At 52.8% G+C, this 15,158-nt stretch overlaps 4 protein-coding genes across 4 annotated transcripts; 2 read left to right on the plus strand and 2 right to left on the minus strand.

Moving 5' to 3' along the window:
- Positions 1 to 3: 3 nt before the first annotated feature.
- On the minus strand, positions 4 to 7,315 carry LOC126319860 (nuclear pore membrane glycoprotein 210-like). Its single transcript, XM_049993546.1, has 2 exons — positions 6,706 to 7,315; positions 4 to 6,615 (listed from the first exon to the last, which is right to left on the minus strand). The coding sequence occupies exons 1-2, from the start codon at positions 6,960 to 6,962 to the stop codon at positions 1,569 to 1,571; spliced, it is 5,304 nt and encodes a 1,767-aa protein (XP_049849503.1). The 5' UTR covers positions 6,963 to 7,315; the 3' UTR covers positions 4 to 1,568.
- A 241-nt stretch (positions 7,316 to 7,556) lies between these two features.
- LOC126319862 (uncharacterized) lies at positions 7,557 to 8,135 on the plus strand. The gene is made up of 2 exons (XM_049993549.1): positions 7,557 to 7,880; positions 7,955 to 8,135. Exons 1-2 carry the CDS (start codon positions 7,637 to 7,639, stop codon positions 8,122 to 8,124), a joined length of 414 nt encoding a protein of 137 aa, XP_049849506.1. The 5' UTR covers positions 7,557 to 7,636; the 3' UTR covers positions 8,125 to 8,135.
- Positions 8,136 to 8,832: 697 nt separating this feature from the next.
- Positions 8,833 to 12,865, plus strand: LOC126319863 (trafficking protein particle complex subunit 11-like). Its single transcript, XM_049993550.1, has 4 exons — positions 8,833 to 9,247; positions 9,354 to 9,415; positions 9,498 to 9,600; positions 9,668 to 12,865. The coding sequence occupies exons 1-4, from the start codon at positions 8,895 to 8,897 to the stop codon at positions 12,771 to 12,773; spliced, it is 3,624 nt and encodes a 1,207-aa protein (XP_049849507.1). The 5' UTR covers positions 8,833 to 8,894; the 3' UTR covers positions 12,774 to 12,865.
- On the minus strand, positions 12,804 to 14,293 carry LOC126319864 (uncharacterized). Its single transcript, XM_049993551.1, has 5 exons — positions 14,138 to 14,293; positions 13,813 to 13,890; positions 13,651 to 13,750; positions 13,505 to 13,586; positions 12,804 to 13,443 (listed from the first exon to the last, which is right to left on the minus strand). The coding sequence occupies exons 1-5, from the start codon at positions 14,262 to 14,264 to the stop codon at positions 12,907 to 12,909; spliced, it is 924 nt and encodes a 307-aa protein (XP_049849508.1). The 5' UTR covers positions 14,265 to 14,293; the 3' UTR covers positions 12,804 to 12,906.
- Positions 14,294 to 15,158: the final 865 nt, after the last annotated feature.

A 15,158-nucleotide genomic window follows, 5' to 3' on the forward strand; every position in this document is an offset into this window, starting at 1 on the left:
CGTTTTTTTATAATTAGGTCTTTTTTGAAATTTGTCATTCGCATCGAGCACTTGGATCCTGGTGTATTGGTCTTCCTTGAGGACGGAGTTTTGTCAACACCATATACGCGACTCTTGGAAACCGACTCCAGAGCTTATCTTTCATGACACCTTTGCTCTGTCTAAGGCAGACCCCTTTTTGTAGACGTCACGAGTGCCGTACAAAATTTATGGAAATTACCAGAAATTATTATCTATTTCAAATGTTTGCTGTTACAACGCCGACATCTCGTACGGAAGCGATAAGAACGATGGTTTCGTCTGAGTGAGAGACATCCGAATTTCCACCAGTTTTTTGCGGAATGTTAGATTGAAGTTTTCTGCGTGGATGATGGGTGTCTACAGGAGCGGTGCCTCATCGCATGTATCGGACGTTAGGGAGTGTGAAGGAGGGGGCTCACATCGAGGGGATTGTTCTTGGGGATGATGCTTGCCGCGTGAAGAGCCGCGCGAGTCCAAAAAAGCTCGAGGCTAAAATGTACGTTGGAGTTTTTTGGAGTCACGGGGTGAAGAGGAACAGGTCGCGTATAGGGTCGAGTCAGAAGGTGTTCGTTTTTCTGTGGGAGGTTTAGAAAAGAAGGAGAGCGTTTTTTGGCGAGAGAGGGCCGTTTTATTTTATTTCAAGGGGGGGATTGAGGATTGCGAGTTAATAGGCTGAGAAGTTGGATCTGAGTTGTGGGCTTTGTGTTTGGTTGGCTCTGGTGCGAGTTGGGGTGACTGGGAATTTGCGACTGGTGACGTCGTTTCTCGGGCGAACGTTGGTGTTTGGAGTGAAGAAGACGTTGTGTTCGGACCTGAGTATACTGAAGACATAGGCGACCGTGACGACGAGGGTACAAAAGATGATGGCGGTCCAGAAGAATGAAATGCTGGATTCTTTTTGGACGAGCTCGGTGTTTTGGCTCTGAAGCGGTTTGTGTGGCCATTTACGAGAGTAGGAGACGGTGACGTTTTTAGTTTGTTGGGTGTCGGGGTTGGAGAAGGTGACATTGAGTCCGGTGAAGGGATCGACGATGCCGTGGACTTTGATTTCGTAGAGGTGAAGGTGTTTTTGATGAACGGATTTTATGATTTTCACGGTGATGAGCGAGGGGTTATTGTTGAGGGTGTTGAGTGGTTGGGGGGAAAGGACTTCGACGACAGTGGAGGGGTGGCTGGGAGAGAGGTGAACGTCGAGTGGCCCTTTGATGAAGAAGGCGGAGGTGAAGGGTAGAGTGAGGTTGAAGGTGTTGTTGGAGGTGAAGGAGGGGTTGGAGAGTTTGACAGAGATGAGGATGTTTTCCCGCATGATTGGTTCTGTTTTTTTGTCGGGCGGGAGGACTTCTATGGAGCAGGCGAATGGCGAGGCTTGGTTGTCGGTTTTGGTTGTTCGTGAAGGGGAGGTGGTGACGTTGACGAGGAGGGTTTGTTCGGTGCTGCAGTGGACGGACAGGTTGTGGTGGATATAGGGCGGAGAGTCGGTTATTTCTCGTTGGAGTGAGTCGAGGAGTTTGAATGGCAGCAGACAGCGGGTGGAGAAGGGTCTGGCTTCAGGGTTGTAGGGGTCGGCGGGGACGAAGTAGTTGAGGTTGGAGAGGTTGGTGCAGTTTCCTTTGAGGAATTCGACATGGGAGACGTGGACGACCTGAGCGGAGGTGAGTGTGTGGACGCTGGAGTTGTGGTAGATGAAGGCTTTGCCGGGAGAGAGAGCGGTAGCGAGGCCTGTGATGGGGTCTATACGCAAGACTTGTTCGTCGGAGGTGCTCCAGACGCGCCTGTAGGTAGAGGTGTTGTGCGAAAAGGAGGTATTGAATTGGATGGTGCCGCCGAGGTGGACGAAGGGGGTGTTGAGGGAGAACGGCGTTGGAGACCAGAACGTATTGGTAGTGTTGGAAGTTGCTTGGTTTGATTCGCTGCGGAGAGACGGAGTTGGTAGGAGAAGGCGAGATGGAGGGTTGGTCTTGAGTGTTGTTTTGGGCGAGTCGATATGGTGAGGAGTGATCGGTGACAACGGAGACCTGGAGGATAAGTTTGCCCGGTCGGAGTCCTTTGATCCTGAGGATTTGGCGAAGTTCGGACTCTGGGGGGTGAAGCACTTCTACGGATATCATGTCTTGTTTGTTGGTGAACCACTCGAAGGGCGTGCCATCGTAGGAGTCGAAGGGTTGAGCGAGTTGGTCGCGGAGGATGATGTCGAAGTCTGCGTAGCTTCCTACGGGGATTTCTTGAGAGACGGGAGACCTGGGTCTGAGTTCTATATGGTGGATTGGTTTGACGCTGACTTTGATGAGTGTGACGGATTGGTCTTGAGGTTCCTTGAGGCGCAGGATAGAGAGTCCGGCGACGCCTTTGGAGACGAGTTGCTTTGATTTTTGGTCGAGGTAGACGATGGCGTCCTCGGTGACGGGTTTGTGGCTGGAGGAGTCTTCGGATATGAGGTCGCAGGAGGCCGGGAACGTGGTGGTGATGGTGACTCTGGAGTTGGGGACGAGGAGCAGTTGAGCTGGGCGACAGGGTTTGACGGTGGATGGGGAGATTGATCGTTTGTGGTCGAGTGCCAAGGCCGGGACGACCTCTAGGGTGAGCGAGGCGTATTTGTTGACGAGGGAGGAGGGGCCGGATAGAATTTTGACGGAGAGCCTGGTGGTGCCGGGAGAGACGGCGTGGACGACTACGGCGAGTCCGCGCTCCTCGTCCAGAGTGACGTTGGCGTCGGAATAGACGGGGACGATTGAAGCGATATCGGAGTTGACGACGTCCCACTTGAACGAGAGGTCTATGTTGCTCCAGACAAAGGGGGATTCCATGTCCTGTCCGACGGCGCGAACGAGTATTTCTTCTCCCACGAGCATTCTGTTGGTGGAGGCGTGGATGGCTATACCGCTGAGTTCTTTGACGAGGACGGTGACGGTTTGCGTGGAGTTGTCGGCGGAGAGGTCGGCGGATTCGTCTTTGGAGTGCAGGTGGACGGTGACGATGACGGTGGACCTGCCCAGGACGTTGTGCGTCGAGACGATGCCCTCTTGGCTGACGCGAGCGACGGTTTCGTTGGAGCTGGAGAACAGGAGTTTGTCGCGGAGCGGTGGTCCGCCCGAGATGTAGAGTTGGAAGGAGGCGTTGGGGAGCAGCTCCAAGCTGGAGGGGATGACGCGGAGCGGGGAATATACATGTACTTGGATGGGAACGGAGGACACAGTGGTTTCGGATACGGGGTTGACGACGGATATGGACACGCTGGAAACGCCGACATTGAGAGCCCTTGCGACGATTTCGGAGCCGCCGGTGGACAGGACCCAGAAGTCGAGTGGGGTGGAGGACAAGAAGTGCGAATCGTCCGCGACTCGATAGCATTGGTCCTTCGCGCCTCGATTGCCGTCCAATTCGGAGAGGGCGGAGGAGGACGGTCCGTCTTTTCTTTTGGGACAAGTCGAAATGAAGCTGGTTTCGGGAATCTCGAATAGCAGAGACTCTCCTTCTAGGTGCACTTTGAGGTCCATGAACTGGTACTGGTCGAACATGTGCTCGGCGCTGTCGAGCACTTGCACGCTCATCTTGAGCCGCTTTCCGACTTCGACCATGTTGGGACTGGACAGTTTGATGCTGTGAACGTCCGAGACTCTCACGACGCAGTGGACGGGCTCGCTTCCGCTGAGACACAGGTCTATGAGAGTGAGTTTGGCCACGCCGGTTTGGAGGGGTCTGACGACGATGTCGTTGGTTTCCGGCTCGAGGAAAGATTCCAACAGCTTGGTGTCGTTGACGGTGAGTTGGTAGTATCCGCTGCCGTCTATGGTCTTTATGCGGACGGTGTTCTTGGGGTAGTTGTAGATGCTTACGCGCTCTGCGGACAGGCGGACGTTGCTGGCCGTGTTGAACTCGAACTGGCGTATGAGGCCGCCCTCCGGCATGTAGGGGGGAGACTGTTGGCCGAGGTGAGTCCAGTTTTTGTCCAGGCCGTTGACTTTGATGACGACGTAGACTTGTCCGCCGTTTTCGGATATTTTCAGAACCCTTTGGTTTTTGGTTTCGCGCGAGGTTTCGGCGATTGAGAGGAGCGTCGAGTTGCTGGAGGTCCACTGGATGTCGAGAGAGGAGAAGTTGTTGAATTTCTGTCCGCTGGCGTCGTACATGGTCAGGTTGAAGAGGAGCGTTTGGTTCGTGCGGATTCTGTACTTGCCGAGGTCGGACACGAGCATGGGCATGTATATGAAGTCGGTTTTGAGGATGAAGGGGAGGAGGTGATCGATGCAGACGCCGCTGGCGGCGCCGATTTCCGGGAAGACGGGGGCGGTTTCGGAGGGTTGGTAGAATTGGTTGGAGGCGAGCGATTCCGGATCTCGGGTCCACTTGGAGACGTTGGGCGAGTCGTGGCTCGAGTTCACGGGGACGTTTGCGGGGTGGAGCAGAATGCCGGCGGGAAACTGACAGGAGAACGGGAGCAGGGCTTCGTAGAAGACGGGGTAGGGGTTGATGGGGCCGGCCGAGTTGCCGACGACGACGGTGATGTTTTGGGAGCCGTGGAGGAGACAGGTGACGCGGTACTTCCATATGTTTGGGACGTTGTTGACCGGGAGTTTTTCTATGAGGACTTGGTTCGGGTGAGCGGGAATGATGTTTGGGATGACTGGGTTTTGGAAGTTCCAAGTTTGCGGTCCGCCCGTGATGAGGATTTCCTGGCTGGCGCCGTAGGACAGCAGCAGGTAGGGTGGGTCGATTTTCACTTCTCGGAAGGCGCTGATGAGGGTCGAGGCGGTGAGCGTTTGGGTTTTGTTCGAATTTTCTATGGAGAGGTGGGAGTAGGTGACGACGAGTCTGGCCTGTCCTTCTTTGGTGGCGGTTAGTTTGACGCACGCGCACGCGCCGCGGGTCGCCTGTTCTGGAAGTTCGGAGCAGGGGAAGGGGACGGGTTTGTCGAACACGTCCGAGTTGGTGAGGTTCCAGGTGAGGGGGAGCGCGGAGCAGTTGTCGAATGCCATGGCGCTGTCGAGGCTCAGACCGCCTTGCGCGTCGAGGTGCTTGTCGTAGAGCGATACCAAGAGGAACAGGGATCCGCCGACGACCGCCTCGCGCGGTCCTTTGACGAAGGCGATGGATTTGGGGATGGCCACGATGACTTCGACTTGCGCTCTGTTGTAGGTCAGTCGGTCATCTATGCACTTGACCGTGCTGTGTCCCGGCCTGTTGGCGACGATGAGGCCGCTGTTGTTGACGGTGGCGACCGGGTTGTTGCTGGAGCTCCACATGTAGGAGCCGGATCCGCCTTCGACGGAAAACTGGAACGAGTGTTTGATGTCGGGATAGTAGGGCAGCAGGATTTTTTTGACGCCGCTCGGAGAGATGGAGATGGGCTTGACGACGTGGATGTCCTGGTCCCTTTGTATTGGCGGCCAATGCATGGGCGCGGTGGAGTTGTCGGAGGAGTCGTCGTGAGTGCGGAGGTTTGATGCCAGAAGGGTTATTTGGCTCCGAGAAACGCCGACGCAGACGGGTTTGAATTCGACGTGGTCCTTGTTGTGCGAATGTGATTTGATTTCGATGAATTTGTGGTCGAGTGACACGTTGAACTGCAGCGAATCGGTGGACGAGATGACGTGTCCGTCGGCATCGGACACTTGGACGTCCATGCTGTAGAGCAGCCCCTCTACGACGTAGGGGGAGAAGGTTCTGGCGGAGTGGTTGGCAAAAAGCTGAGAGTACTCCTCTTTGACCGGGGCGAGGAGGATGTCGATGGTGGATGGCACGACGACGCAGACTTCGGCGTGCGCGACGTTGTCCTCCACGGACACGAACTTGACTTCCACCTTCGCGGATCCCATTTTGCCCGCCGTGGACACGAGTCCTTCCGAATTGACGGTGAATATCGACTCGTTGCTGGAGTTCCAGACGTATTGTGGGTTCGGCATTGAAATGGTTCGAATTTTGTTTTTTTCAAACGTCTTCAGCGTGAACTGGTATTTTGAATAAAACGTCAAGAATACGGGCGCGGACGGATGCAGATGCAACGGCTCCAATACGCTCAGCGACACGCTCGCTGGAGACACGTCGGCGAACTCCGGGTTCAGGAGGTAGCACGTCACCTTAGCTCTGCCAATCGAGTTGGCGCGTATCAAGACCGCGCTTCCCTGTCTTCCTGCGGCCTCCATTTTCAACAGCGTTTCGCTCGCTTCGATGTGCTGGTCCTTGAACGGCAAAATCTGGATGATCGAGCTGTATTCGTCCCACGTGGCTTCCGCAACCGACCTCATCGAGTGCAGACTGGTTCTGATGTCCCACTTGAAGTCTAGCCCTTCTACCGACGAAAACACGTTTCCTTCCGCGTCGTACGCTTGGATCTTCAAAATCTCGACGTCGTCTTTATACATGAACCTCGTGGTAGTCGAAATCGAGATGGTCGAAATTTTGTCGAGGAACACTTCGGTACGCAGAGAACGAGAAGATGCCTGGTCCTCTGCTATGAGCCAAGTTCTCAGCCTCTCTTTGCCCTGCTTGATGGCGGTTAGCCCCTTGAAGTTCGGCAGCGCGGACCGAATTATCACGAACGTGCAGCACGGCCCCTGTTCGCATTCGATGTCGATGACCCTCGGCGTCGTCATAGACCTGCAAATATTTTTTGAGTTAGGCCTGTCGTGGACTGATATTTTTTTTTCGATGCCGCCCTCCGCCGACTACTCGAGCAAGCGCACGTACCATTTATAGCACCCATTGTATGCATCCACTCGGAATGACACCTCAGAACTGTGAGGCAACAGGATCGACACGGTCGAAATCGATATGTCTGATCCGACTGTGTTGTTGAGTCTCGATGTCCATGACTCGGCATCCCCGCTGCCGTTGGAGACTTTGCCGGACGCGTGCACGCTCCTCCCTGAAAACGAGATGTGGAGAAAAAATATGGCAACCAAAAGTGCCAAGCTTTGGCACCCTGCGGCGCCGCCACCTGCCATCGTTTTTGTGCGCAGAATGTTTTCTTCTTCTCCCCTCCCCCTCTCTCCCTGCGACCGAGAGATGCTACAGATATAGTGCTAGTCCGGTTCTCGAAGGATTCGTCGTGGAACATCAACCAGGCAACTCAAATCAGCCTGACGATACCTCTCTGTACAAAACTGTGTCTGTAAACACCTAAAGGAAACAGGAAAAAAAAAAAAACCATTTTTTTTATCCTCGAAATGCTGGCAGCTGACTTGGTTCTGGACACCAAAATCAGAGATTTTGTGCTCATCCCCCTCGTGGCAATCGTCTTTCTGCTTTCTCTGCTTCGCCACTACACCTGCCTGTGGATCACTGGAGCACCGCAACAAGATTTTCACTCTGTGATCATTCTGTAAGCTCCCTAAACTCGCGTTTCTCCCCCCCTTTTTTTCCCCCCTTTCAGAAACGGCCTCAAATTCATACGATTTTTTTTGTTCTCTTACGAAGTCAAACAACCGCCAGGGCAAAAGCCCTGCTCGAAAACCTCGGGCGTATCCCGCCCAGCGCGCGCGACAAAAGAATAGCGTATTTCACGCATCCTAACCATGGCATTTTGCTTCAACTGGACAAGAAAAACGACCAACTAGACAGTCCAATCGACGCCCTGCTCGAATCCCCCATTTTCGACCTTAAAAGCGTCGGAGAAAACATGAAGAAGCAGCTGTTGTTTCTGGTCACCAATATTCTGTTCTTCACATGGATCGATCGGTTTTTTTCCGGCTTCATATCCGTAAAACTTCCGTTCTCGCTGACACAAGGGTTTAAAGTCATGTCTCAAAGCGGGCTCAATCTTCAAGACCTGGACGTGTCCTACGTGAGCTCGCTCTCGTGGTATATCCTGGCCACCTCCGGCCTTTCTGGAATCTTGTCTCTCGCTCTGGGAACCAACATGAGTACGAACAAACTTTTCACTCTTCGCTCGCTCCGTTTTCGCGGCGCCCCTAACTAACCCCTCGCACCTCTTAAGCGGAGACCACGGAATCGGCTATCCTCGAGAAGGAAATGACGCTCAGCTCTCCTGTTGGAATGCAAGAACAGCGGTACAACGCCGCGAGAGAGTGCTTAAACCTTGCGACCAAAAAATGGGATTTGGAAGGGACTGAACTGAGAATACTCAAATTTCACAACTACGGTTGACACTCTTAAGAGGTGAATCACATTCTACAGGTGATCGCCGTTCTGTCCAATAGAATCCGACCCTCTAACATTGTCCGATTTTAATTTTTTTGCACAGTAATACACGTCATCCCATAATTTTTTTGCCGTCTGCACATCTCGGCTGGTCTTTATGTCCAACGAAAAGTACGCCGCCTTCTCCTCTTCGCAGAATTCTGGGAGCCTGGGCAGTCGGTCGAAACGGCAGTTCACGTAACTTTACAAGCTTCGTCAGTCCTACTGCCAGTCCGCGGCGCTGAACCTCTCACCCCTTTTTGTTTTGCGCGTACAACTCTCTCGAGCAATTTTGTAGCTCAGACAGAATTTCTTGACACGGCTCCGTACTGTCGGAATGCATTCTGGCACATCGCTCCAACAGACGAAGCTCTGTTTGGCACCGAGGACTAGATGGAAAGGGGTGCCCCTCGTATCGCTCAAAATCGAGGGAATCGATCAAATAAACCTCTCCTCCGTCTTTTATGCCTTCCATAAACTCGGTCAACGCTTCGTCGATGTCGTTTGACGACAAGCCGTCGAGTAGGTTCGGACTCTCGGGCTGCATTCGACTTTTCGTGCGGCGCCCTTCTCTCAAGGACGAATTGTTGTTGGCCCCAGAGAAACTCGCCGACCTCGAAGCAAAAAAAAAAAAATAACGGAAAAAAATTTTTCGCGTATGCTCACGCGTCTCTCATATTCTATTATGATAGCCAACCGGTGGTTGTGTCTTGCGGTTTGCATCCATTCACACTGACATGGACGGGTATCCGTCTGAGATTCGGTATAGATTTACTCCTCTCGTTGCGCTTCTGGGAGCGAGCATAGAGCTCCTCTCTATTATCAAGCAAAACCTATCGTACCAGCTTCTGGAAAATGCCACCAAGGTGCCTTCCTTTCGGTTCATCCTCTCCGAGCACTCCAATTTTAGCGTGACGCCCAGGAAAAAGGAGAAAATTTTTAACTATCCACCGAGGGGCATTTTCTCGTACGTTTGGCTCTTTCGCGTCTGCTACGAAATTCCGTCCGCCATCGTGTTCGTCGTCGACTGGGACTGCCCGGATTGGAAAACGAAGGAGTACGAGTACCTGGAAAATCTCGAGTCAATAAGGTAGGTTCGACAGTCTGATGCAGAGACGACGTGTCAAAACATTGGCATTTGTGTGTTTCAGTGCGCAGCGTCTCATCGTTATGTGTTTCGCGCGGAACGTTGCTAGTTTGAACGCCAAATCCAGGAACATACAGGTTGTCCTGTTGATATTCAAAACAGGCGGTTCAGGTACGCCCAACCCCTCTTTGTTTTTTTTGTGTTGGTCTTCTGAATTTTCGCAGCTCTGACGACTCGGCGTGGTCGCGCCCAGCCGCGGCGAGCGAGAGGCTGTCCGCGTTCAAGCGCAGGTCCGGAATTGACGCCAAGAACGTCGTCTTCTTTCCGGTCGAGGAGGTGCCCGCCTCGATAAAGACGTACGTCTTGCGTGTTTTGCGAAAGTGCCAAAATGTGGGGTTTTTGACGCGCGGCTTCCGCCCTCAGTTTCGAGGCGGTGCTCAGACGGGCGTCCGACGAGCACTACTTCGAAGAGATTAGGTTCGTCAAGAAGCACAAGGAGAAGGTCACCAAGTCCAGCCAGATAAAGTTGTTTATTCGGCACCACGTCAAGGTCGCCTTCTACTTCGAGCTGAGGTCCAACATTCAGGCGGCCATTAGGTACTACGCCTCCGCCTACAACAACTTGCTCGAGGTCAAGAAGGTGTGGAAGGACTTCGAGGAGGTGAAGGCGCTTGCCGAGATAATAGTTTTCAAGTTGTGCTATCACTACCTGGCGCTAAAGAACGTGGATCGCGCCATATCTCAGTTTCACCAGCACATCAATTATTACAGGTTGTTGGTGGGCGACCCCGAGTACGAGTTCCGCCACTTCGCGTGGTTGGCGAGGCAATATCGAATTTTCAGCGAGTTGTTGCAGACGTTTTACCACTCGAACGACGCCGTTCAGTCGAACTTCAGTTGTTCGCTCGGGTCCACTTGCAGGAGGATCGATTGGTCCAACCCCGGCTATTACTACCAGATGGCCGCCACGCACCAGATCGCGAGGCGCGAGTGCGCGCGCGAGCTCTGCGCGCCCCACACGGACAGAGAAGAGGTCGCCGAGCTGCTGAGCTACTTTTCCACACAAGACGAGGACTGTTCCAGCAATTTCAGACTCAACGAGTACATAGGTCAGACGAGCGCGCTGTCCATATTGGACGTTTCCAAGGTCGACGTCCAGTTGTCTCGCTACGTTGATTCTCTCAACTCTCGCACCGTCTTCGACCCCTTCGTCGACTGGGACCCCGACCTGCTGTCCCGTCGAGACGGCCTGATCGCGCGCGGCGTCGACTGCATCGGCGCACATTTGAACGACTGGTACCTCGTCGTCATCGCTCAGGAAATCCACACGAACCACTCGCAAATCATCGTGCGCCTGCTCTCCAAGGCGAGGGACGCGTACCTCGAGAACGAGTCGGGCACCAAGAGAATTCTGGCGCACTTGTCTTCCAAAATGGCACACGAGTACTACTTGATGAAGGACTACCAGAAGAGCATAGACGTCAACCAACAGGTCATTCACATATACCGCCAGGACCGATGGACGGAACTGCTCATGCCGGCCCTGCGAGAGCGTCTCGAATGCTCCAAGCGCCTGGAAAAATGGGAAGACTTCTTCCGTTACGGCGTGGAGCTCTTGTCTTGCGGGTGCCAGCAATCCTTCGCGTCCGAAAAAGCAGCGACCCTGTCCTCGCTCTTGGACGTGCTGTTCAATCTGCAGCCGCTGTCCGCGCCCCTCGTCCACTCCCAAGCGAAGGACGAACCGAAGAACGAGCTGCTCAAGTGTCGAGTCTATTTCGATCAAAGAAAAGCCTTCATCGGGACGGACGTCAAACTCCACGTCGAAGTCAAAAGCTGCTTCCCTTCAGACGTCCGCTTCTCCTCGCTCGCTCTGGCTTTCAACGACCCTCAGTACGACGTCACCCTAATCGACGACGAGGCGATTCCCAATCGCGAAACGCCAACCGACAAACCGGAAACGCGCGACCACCTCCTCTTTTCCCCCGACTCTTCCAAAACCTACACCTTCACCTTCCAATTCGCTAACGTCTCCAGAATAGAATGCACCTCTCTAACTCTAACCCTCGGCCAACCCCCCTCCTCCATCGACTTCCTTCATCCCATCTCTCACTCCCCAGACCACAACCGCCGCTCTCGCTCCCGACAAAAAAAGGAACCGTGGCACGACCACCAACCCATCATCGACATACACGCACGCAACCCGGAAATCAGCCTCTCCGTCGAACTCCAAGAACCCGCGTTTCTGAGCGAACACTTCCCCCTCAAGGTCTCCGTCAAAAACCAAACCACCTCCCCCATCACCGTAAACCTCTCCATCTACCCCGACTCCCTCCTAGACCGCTCCAAAACCTCGTCCAAATACCTTATCACACACGCCCCCGACCTCGACTCTCGCTCTCACCAAAAAAAATCAATGCCCTTCTACGGCTCCGGCGGCACCTCCACCCCCTCCTCCTACAAAGCCACCCTCGACCCCATCGACCCCCTCCGCCAAACCGAGTCCATCATCTACTTCGTCGCGCCCTGCTACGAAGCCGAGTTCTATTACGCCCTCAGGATCTTCTACGAAACCGAAACTCACTCCGACTTCATCCAAAAAAACTTCCGCATTCCCGTCAAAACCCCCCTTCAAGTCCACACCCACCTCTACGACCAATTTCTCAAAAAAATAGACCTCGCCTCCTCCCCCTCGCCCAAATACAACCAGACTCACCGCAAGCACAGCACCCCCACCGCCCCAGTCGACGCGAGCGACCTCTCGACTTCCAGCTTGTCTCAATCCGCCACCACTTCAAACGCCCTCATCACTGTTCCACAAAACTCTCAACTCTTCCTGGTCACCGAAATCAAAACTCTGACCCGCTGTCCTATCAACCTCGTCCGCCTCAAACTCACCCACCGCTCCGACCAACCCGTCCTAATCACCCCTCTCTCCCAACGCACCAGCTCACCCTCCACCGAGGACCACGCCGTCTACCTCGACCTAGCCAACCCCCCCACCTGCCAAAACGCCACCCACTCCGCCTGCCTCTCCCTCTGCACTCTCCCAGACGTCCAAGTAAACAACTTCTCGAGCACCCTCGAAATCCATTGGACCCGCACTTACCCCTTCCACACAACTCCCAGAACCGTCACCTACACCTCCCCCGGACCCAACCTCAAAACGGAACCCTCGCCCTTCGTGACGCGCGTCGAAACCTCGTCCAGCGGCACTGTAGGACGCCCCATAGAACACCGCATCCACCTCACCAACCAAACCAACGGTATCTTGTCGGTCTACACTCAACTAATCGAGTCCCCGGGCTTCGCCGTCGCCGGCGAAAAAACCATCAAGCACTTCGTCAACGCCCGCAACACTATCACGATCGACCACAACTTGATTCCTCTAAAATCTGGAATTCTGCCGTTCCCAACCTTCAAACTCACTAATCTAACTAACCTGCCGCGAGACTCCTCCGACCTCTATTCTGTGGAAGTCACTCACTCTAGCATCTACGTCGCCCCTAGCGAGTCACCCTCTATCTCATAAAAATCAAAAAAAAAATTTATACACAGAGGACACACGATATTCGCGTTAAATTGTAAAATAAAAATTCCCGTGTAACACCGCCTCATCCTCCCTATACAGACCGCGTCTCAACTGTGCATACGTCGCTCGGACCCTATATGGCTATTGTATTCAGCATCGTCCCTAAGTTCTGAATGATGTTGGATGCCATCAGCTTCTGCAAATCTTGTTCCAAATGCTTCTTGGGATCTAGCTTACCCACTTTTTGCACCAACAGTTTCTCGGGAGGAATGTCCTCCTCTTCCTGAACAACCTTCGAGTACTCCTTAGCCAGCGATAGCATCTTTTCCACCGTGTTTTCGTTGAACTTCGCATGCTTGTCGTAGGGCGTCATCGAAAGTGCGTCTGTCCATTTCTTTTTGTGCAAGTTGGCCAGCATTTTTTGCTCAAGCTCGTTCTTTCGATAATTGATCACTAAAGAATAGTAGTGACGATTCAAACCGTGAATAAGTGCCTGGATAGACGGCTTCTGCAAGTACCCAATGTTGCTAGTTGTTTGACGAGCTTCCTGTCCAAGGACAGAAAGCTGCGAGTTGACAAGTCTAAACGCATCAATCACAACTTTTCCTCTCACGCTCTGAATGGGGTCGACTACCACGGCCACCGCCCTTGGGTTCAACTGCTCGAAACTCTAAAAAAACTAGTTTGGTATGTGATGTCTCACTCAATGAAAACGCATGCATAGACCGTACCTGCTGAGTACTCATATCCACGCCCGACAGCCAACACCCAAATCCTGGATGGCTATGGTACCATCCAATCACAACTTCGTTCCTAGCAGTTTTCGCCGGGGTCAGAAGCATTAAAAAAAAAACAATAATAAATTCCACAAACACACCTGTTGGTTTGCTTGATCATGTCGATCATTTTAGCCTGGAAAACTGGATCGACCGCCTCCACGGAGACGCCCGTCCCCGACTGAGGCATCGCAAATACATCTGAAAAATATTCGTTATCAACTCCCCTCTGAAAAAAAAAAAACCTATGCACAAAAACATACCAACACACCGGACCGTGTAATCATCCACGAATTCTCCCAGCATGAGCCCCATCACCTCCATGGGAACACCCGCACGTCCTGTATGATGCGTTCATCGAAAAAAAAATCGCCTTAGATTCCACATTCTCAGCTCGAAGAACAAACACTTGCCGAAGAGCCTCGTTTGAAAAAAGTTTGACGGTTATGACGTGGTACAAATGCCCTCTCCACTCAGCATATCAAGGCCTCCGCGCCTCCTCCTTAAAAACAGAAGCAAGTGCAAGTGCATGCAATCAGCACCCGCACCTGACCCCAATGTATTATCCTCACTTTTTCTCCCCCCTACCATGCTTTAGCATCTTGAGAAGCGCTAGTGATGAGATGTGGACCGTCTCGGCCGTATCGGTTACGGGGCTGTCAACACCAGATTGTGACTGAAACCTTACGCCGCCAAAGAGCTGCTGTATATCCATTTTGCACGCCAGAAAGTCAAAACGCAAATAAGAATGCAAAAAAAAAAAGGAATTCTAATAATTTTCGCAACTCGCACGCGGCTCTTTTCGCACGTCAGAAGCGATTTCCATGCAAATCAAAAATGCTCACCGGCAAACGCCATTCATAGCCGGCGGCGGTGAAGACGCAACGCCTCAGAAAAAAAAAAAAAAAAAGAGTGTACACGTCACACGTGTGGCCCTAGATGACCTGTATATTCCTTTTCTCGCAGAATTTAATCGACGGTCATCGCCTCGGCCTTCGTGCTATTTTTCGAGGCGTCCTCTTCTTTGCCGGCTGCGGCTGCCTTCTTCGCAGCCTGAGCTTCTCGGAGATTTTGAGCCTTCTTTTCTAAATAGCCTTTACGACCGCCTGGTACATTAACCCATTTTCGAGATGCACGCAAATTCATCAAGTATTTTGGATACAGCTAAGAAAGGGTTATTTCCGCTTAGAATGCACGTTACAACGCAGTGTCCGGTGATCCGCAAATAAAAGAAAAAGACGTACACCCTTAAGTGGTTGAAAAGGCTTCTTGCGCAATCTGTGAATTCCATTGCGGTGGTCTTTTCGTGATTGATTGTGGGCGGTATGATTTTTTTTTTTCGACATCTACAAAATAAAGCGTATCAGCAGTCATCGGACAGAGAGTTGGCTTTGAGCCTCAAAAAATATCGCGTAGGGCGCGCTTCAATCGACTTCACGTTGCACGCGGCCCGCCGAGTCAAAACGACACGCGCACAGCGGTAGCGTGTGATACGTCGTAAACCTACGCAACCCGTGCGGGGAAGATCGCCATCCTAAAAAGGGATCGGTAGACGTACCTTCGCGGCTCAGTGTGTTGTCTGATTAGGGGTACTCTGAAGAAAAAAAAA

The sequence above is a fragment of the Schistocerca gregaria genome, unplaced genomic scaffold (genome assembly GCF_023897955.1).
Source record: "Schistocerca gregaria isolate iqSchGreg1 unplaced genomic scaffold, iqSchGreg1.2 ptg000691l, whole genome shotgun sequence".
NCBI lineage: Eukaryota > Metazoa > Arthropoda > Insecta > Orthoptera > Acrididae > Schistocerca > Schistocerca gregaria.

Coding starts and splice junctions, on each gene's coding strand:
- LOC126319862 (XM_049993549.1), top strand. CDS start 7,637: ATGAAGAAGCAGCTGTTGTTTCTGGTCACCAATATTCTGTTCTTCACA. Junction 7,881..7,954: donor CGCTCTGGGAACCAACATGA/GTACGAACAAAC, acceptor GCACCTCTTAAG/CGGAGACCACGGAATCGGCT.
- LOC126319860 (XM_049993546.1), bottom strand. CDS start 6,962: ATGGCAGGTGGCGGCGCCGCAGGGTGCCAAAGCTTGGCACTTTTGGTT. Junction 6,616..6,705: donor TACAATGGGTGCTATAAATG/GTACGTGCGCTT, acceptor AAATATTTGCAG/GTCTATGACGACGCCGAGGG.
- LOC126319863 (XM_049993550.1), top strand. CDS start 8,895: ATGGACGGGTATCCGTCTGAGATTCGGTATAGATTTACTCCTCTCGTT. Junction 9,416..9,497: donor ATTCAAAACAGGCGGTTCAG/GTACGCCCAACC, acceptor GGTCGCGCCCAG/CCGCGGCGAGCGAGAGGCTG. Junction 9,601..9,667: donor GTGCCCGCCTCGATAAAGAC/GTACGTCTTGCG, acceptor TTCCGCCCTCAG/TTTCGAGGCGGTGCTCAGAC.
- LOC126319864 (XM_049993551.1), bottom strand. CDS start 14,264: ATGGATATACAGCAGCTCTTTGGCGGCGTAAGGTTTCAGTCACAATCT. Junction 13,891..14,137: donor TCTCAAGATGCTAAAGCATG/GTAGGGGGGAGA, acceptor CGCATCATACAG/GACGTGCGGGTGTTCCCATG. Junction 13,587..13,650: donor ATGATCAAGCAAACCAACAG/GTGTGTTTGTGG, acceptor GAAAACTGCTAG/GAACGAAGTTGTGATTGGAT.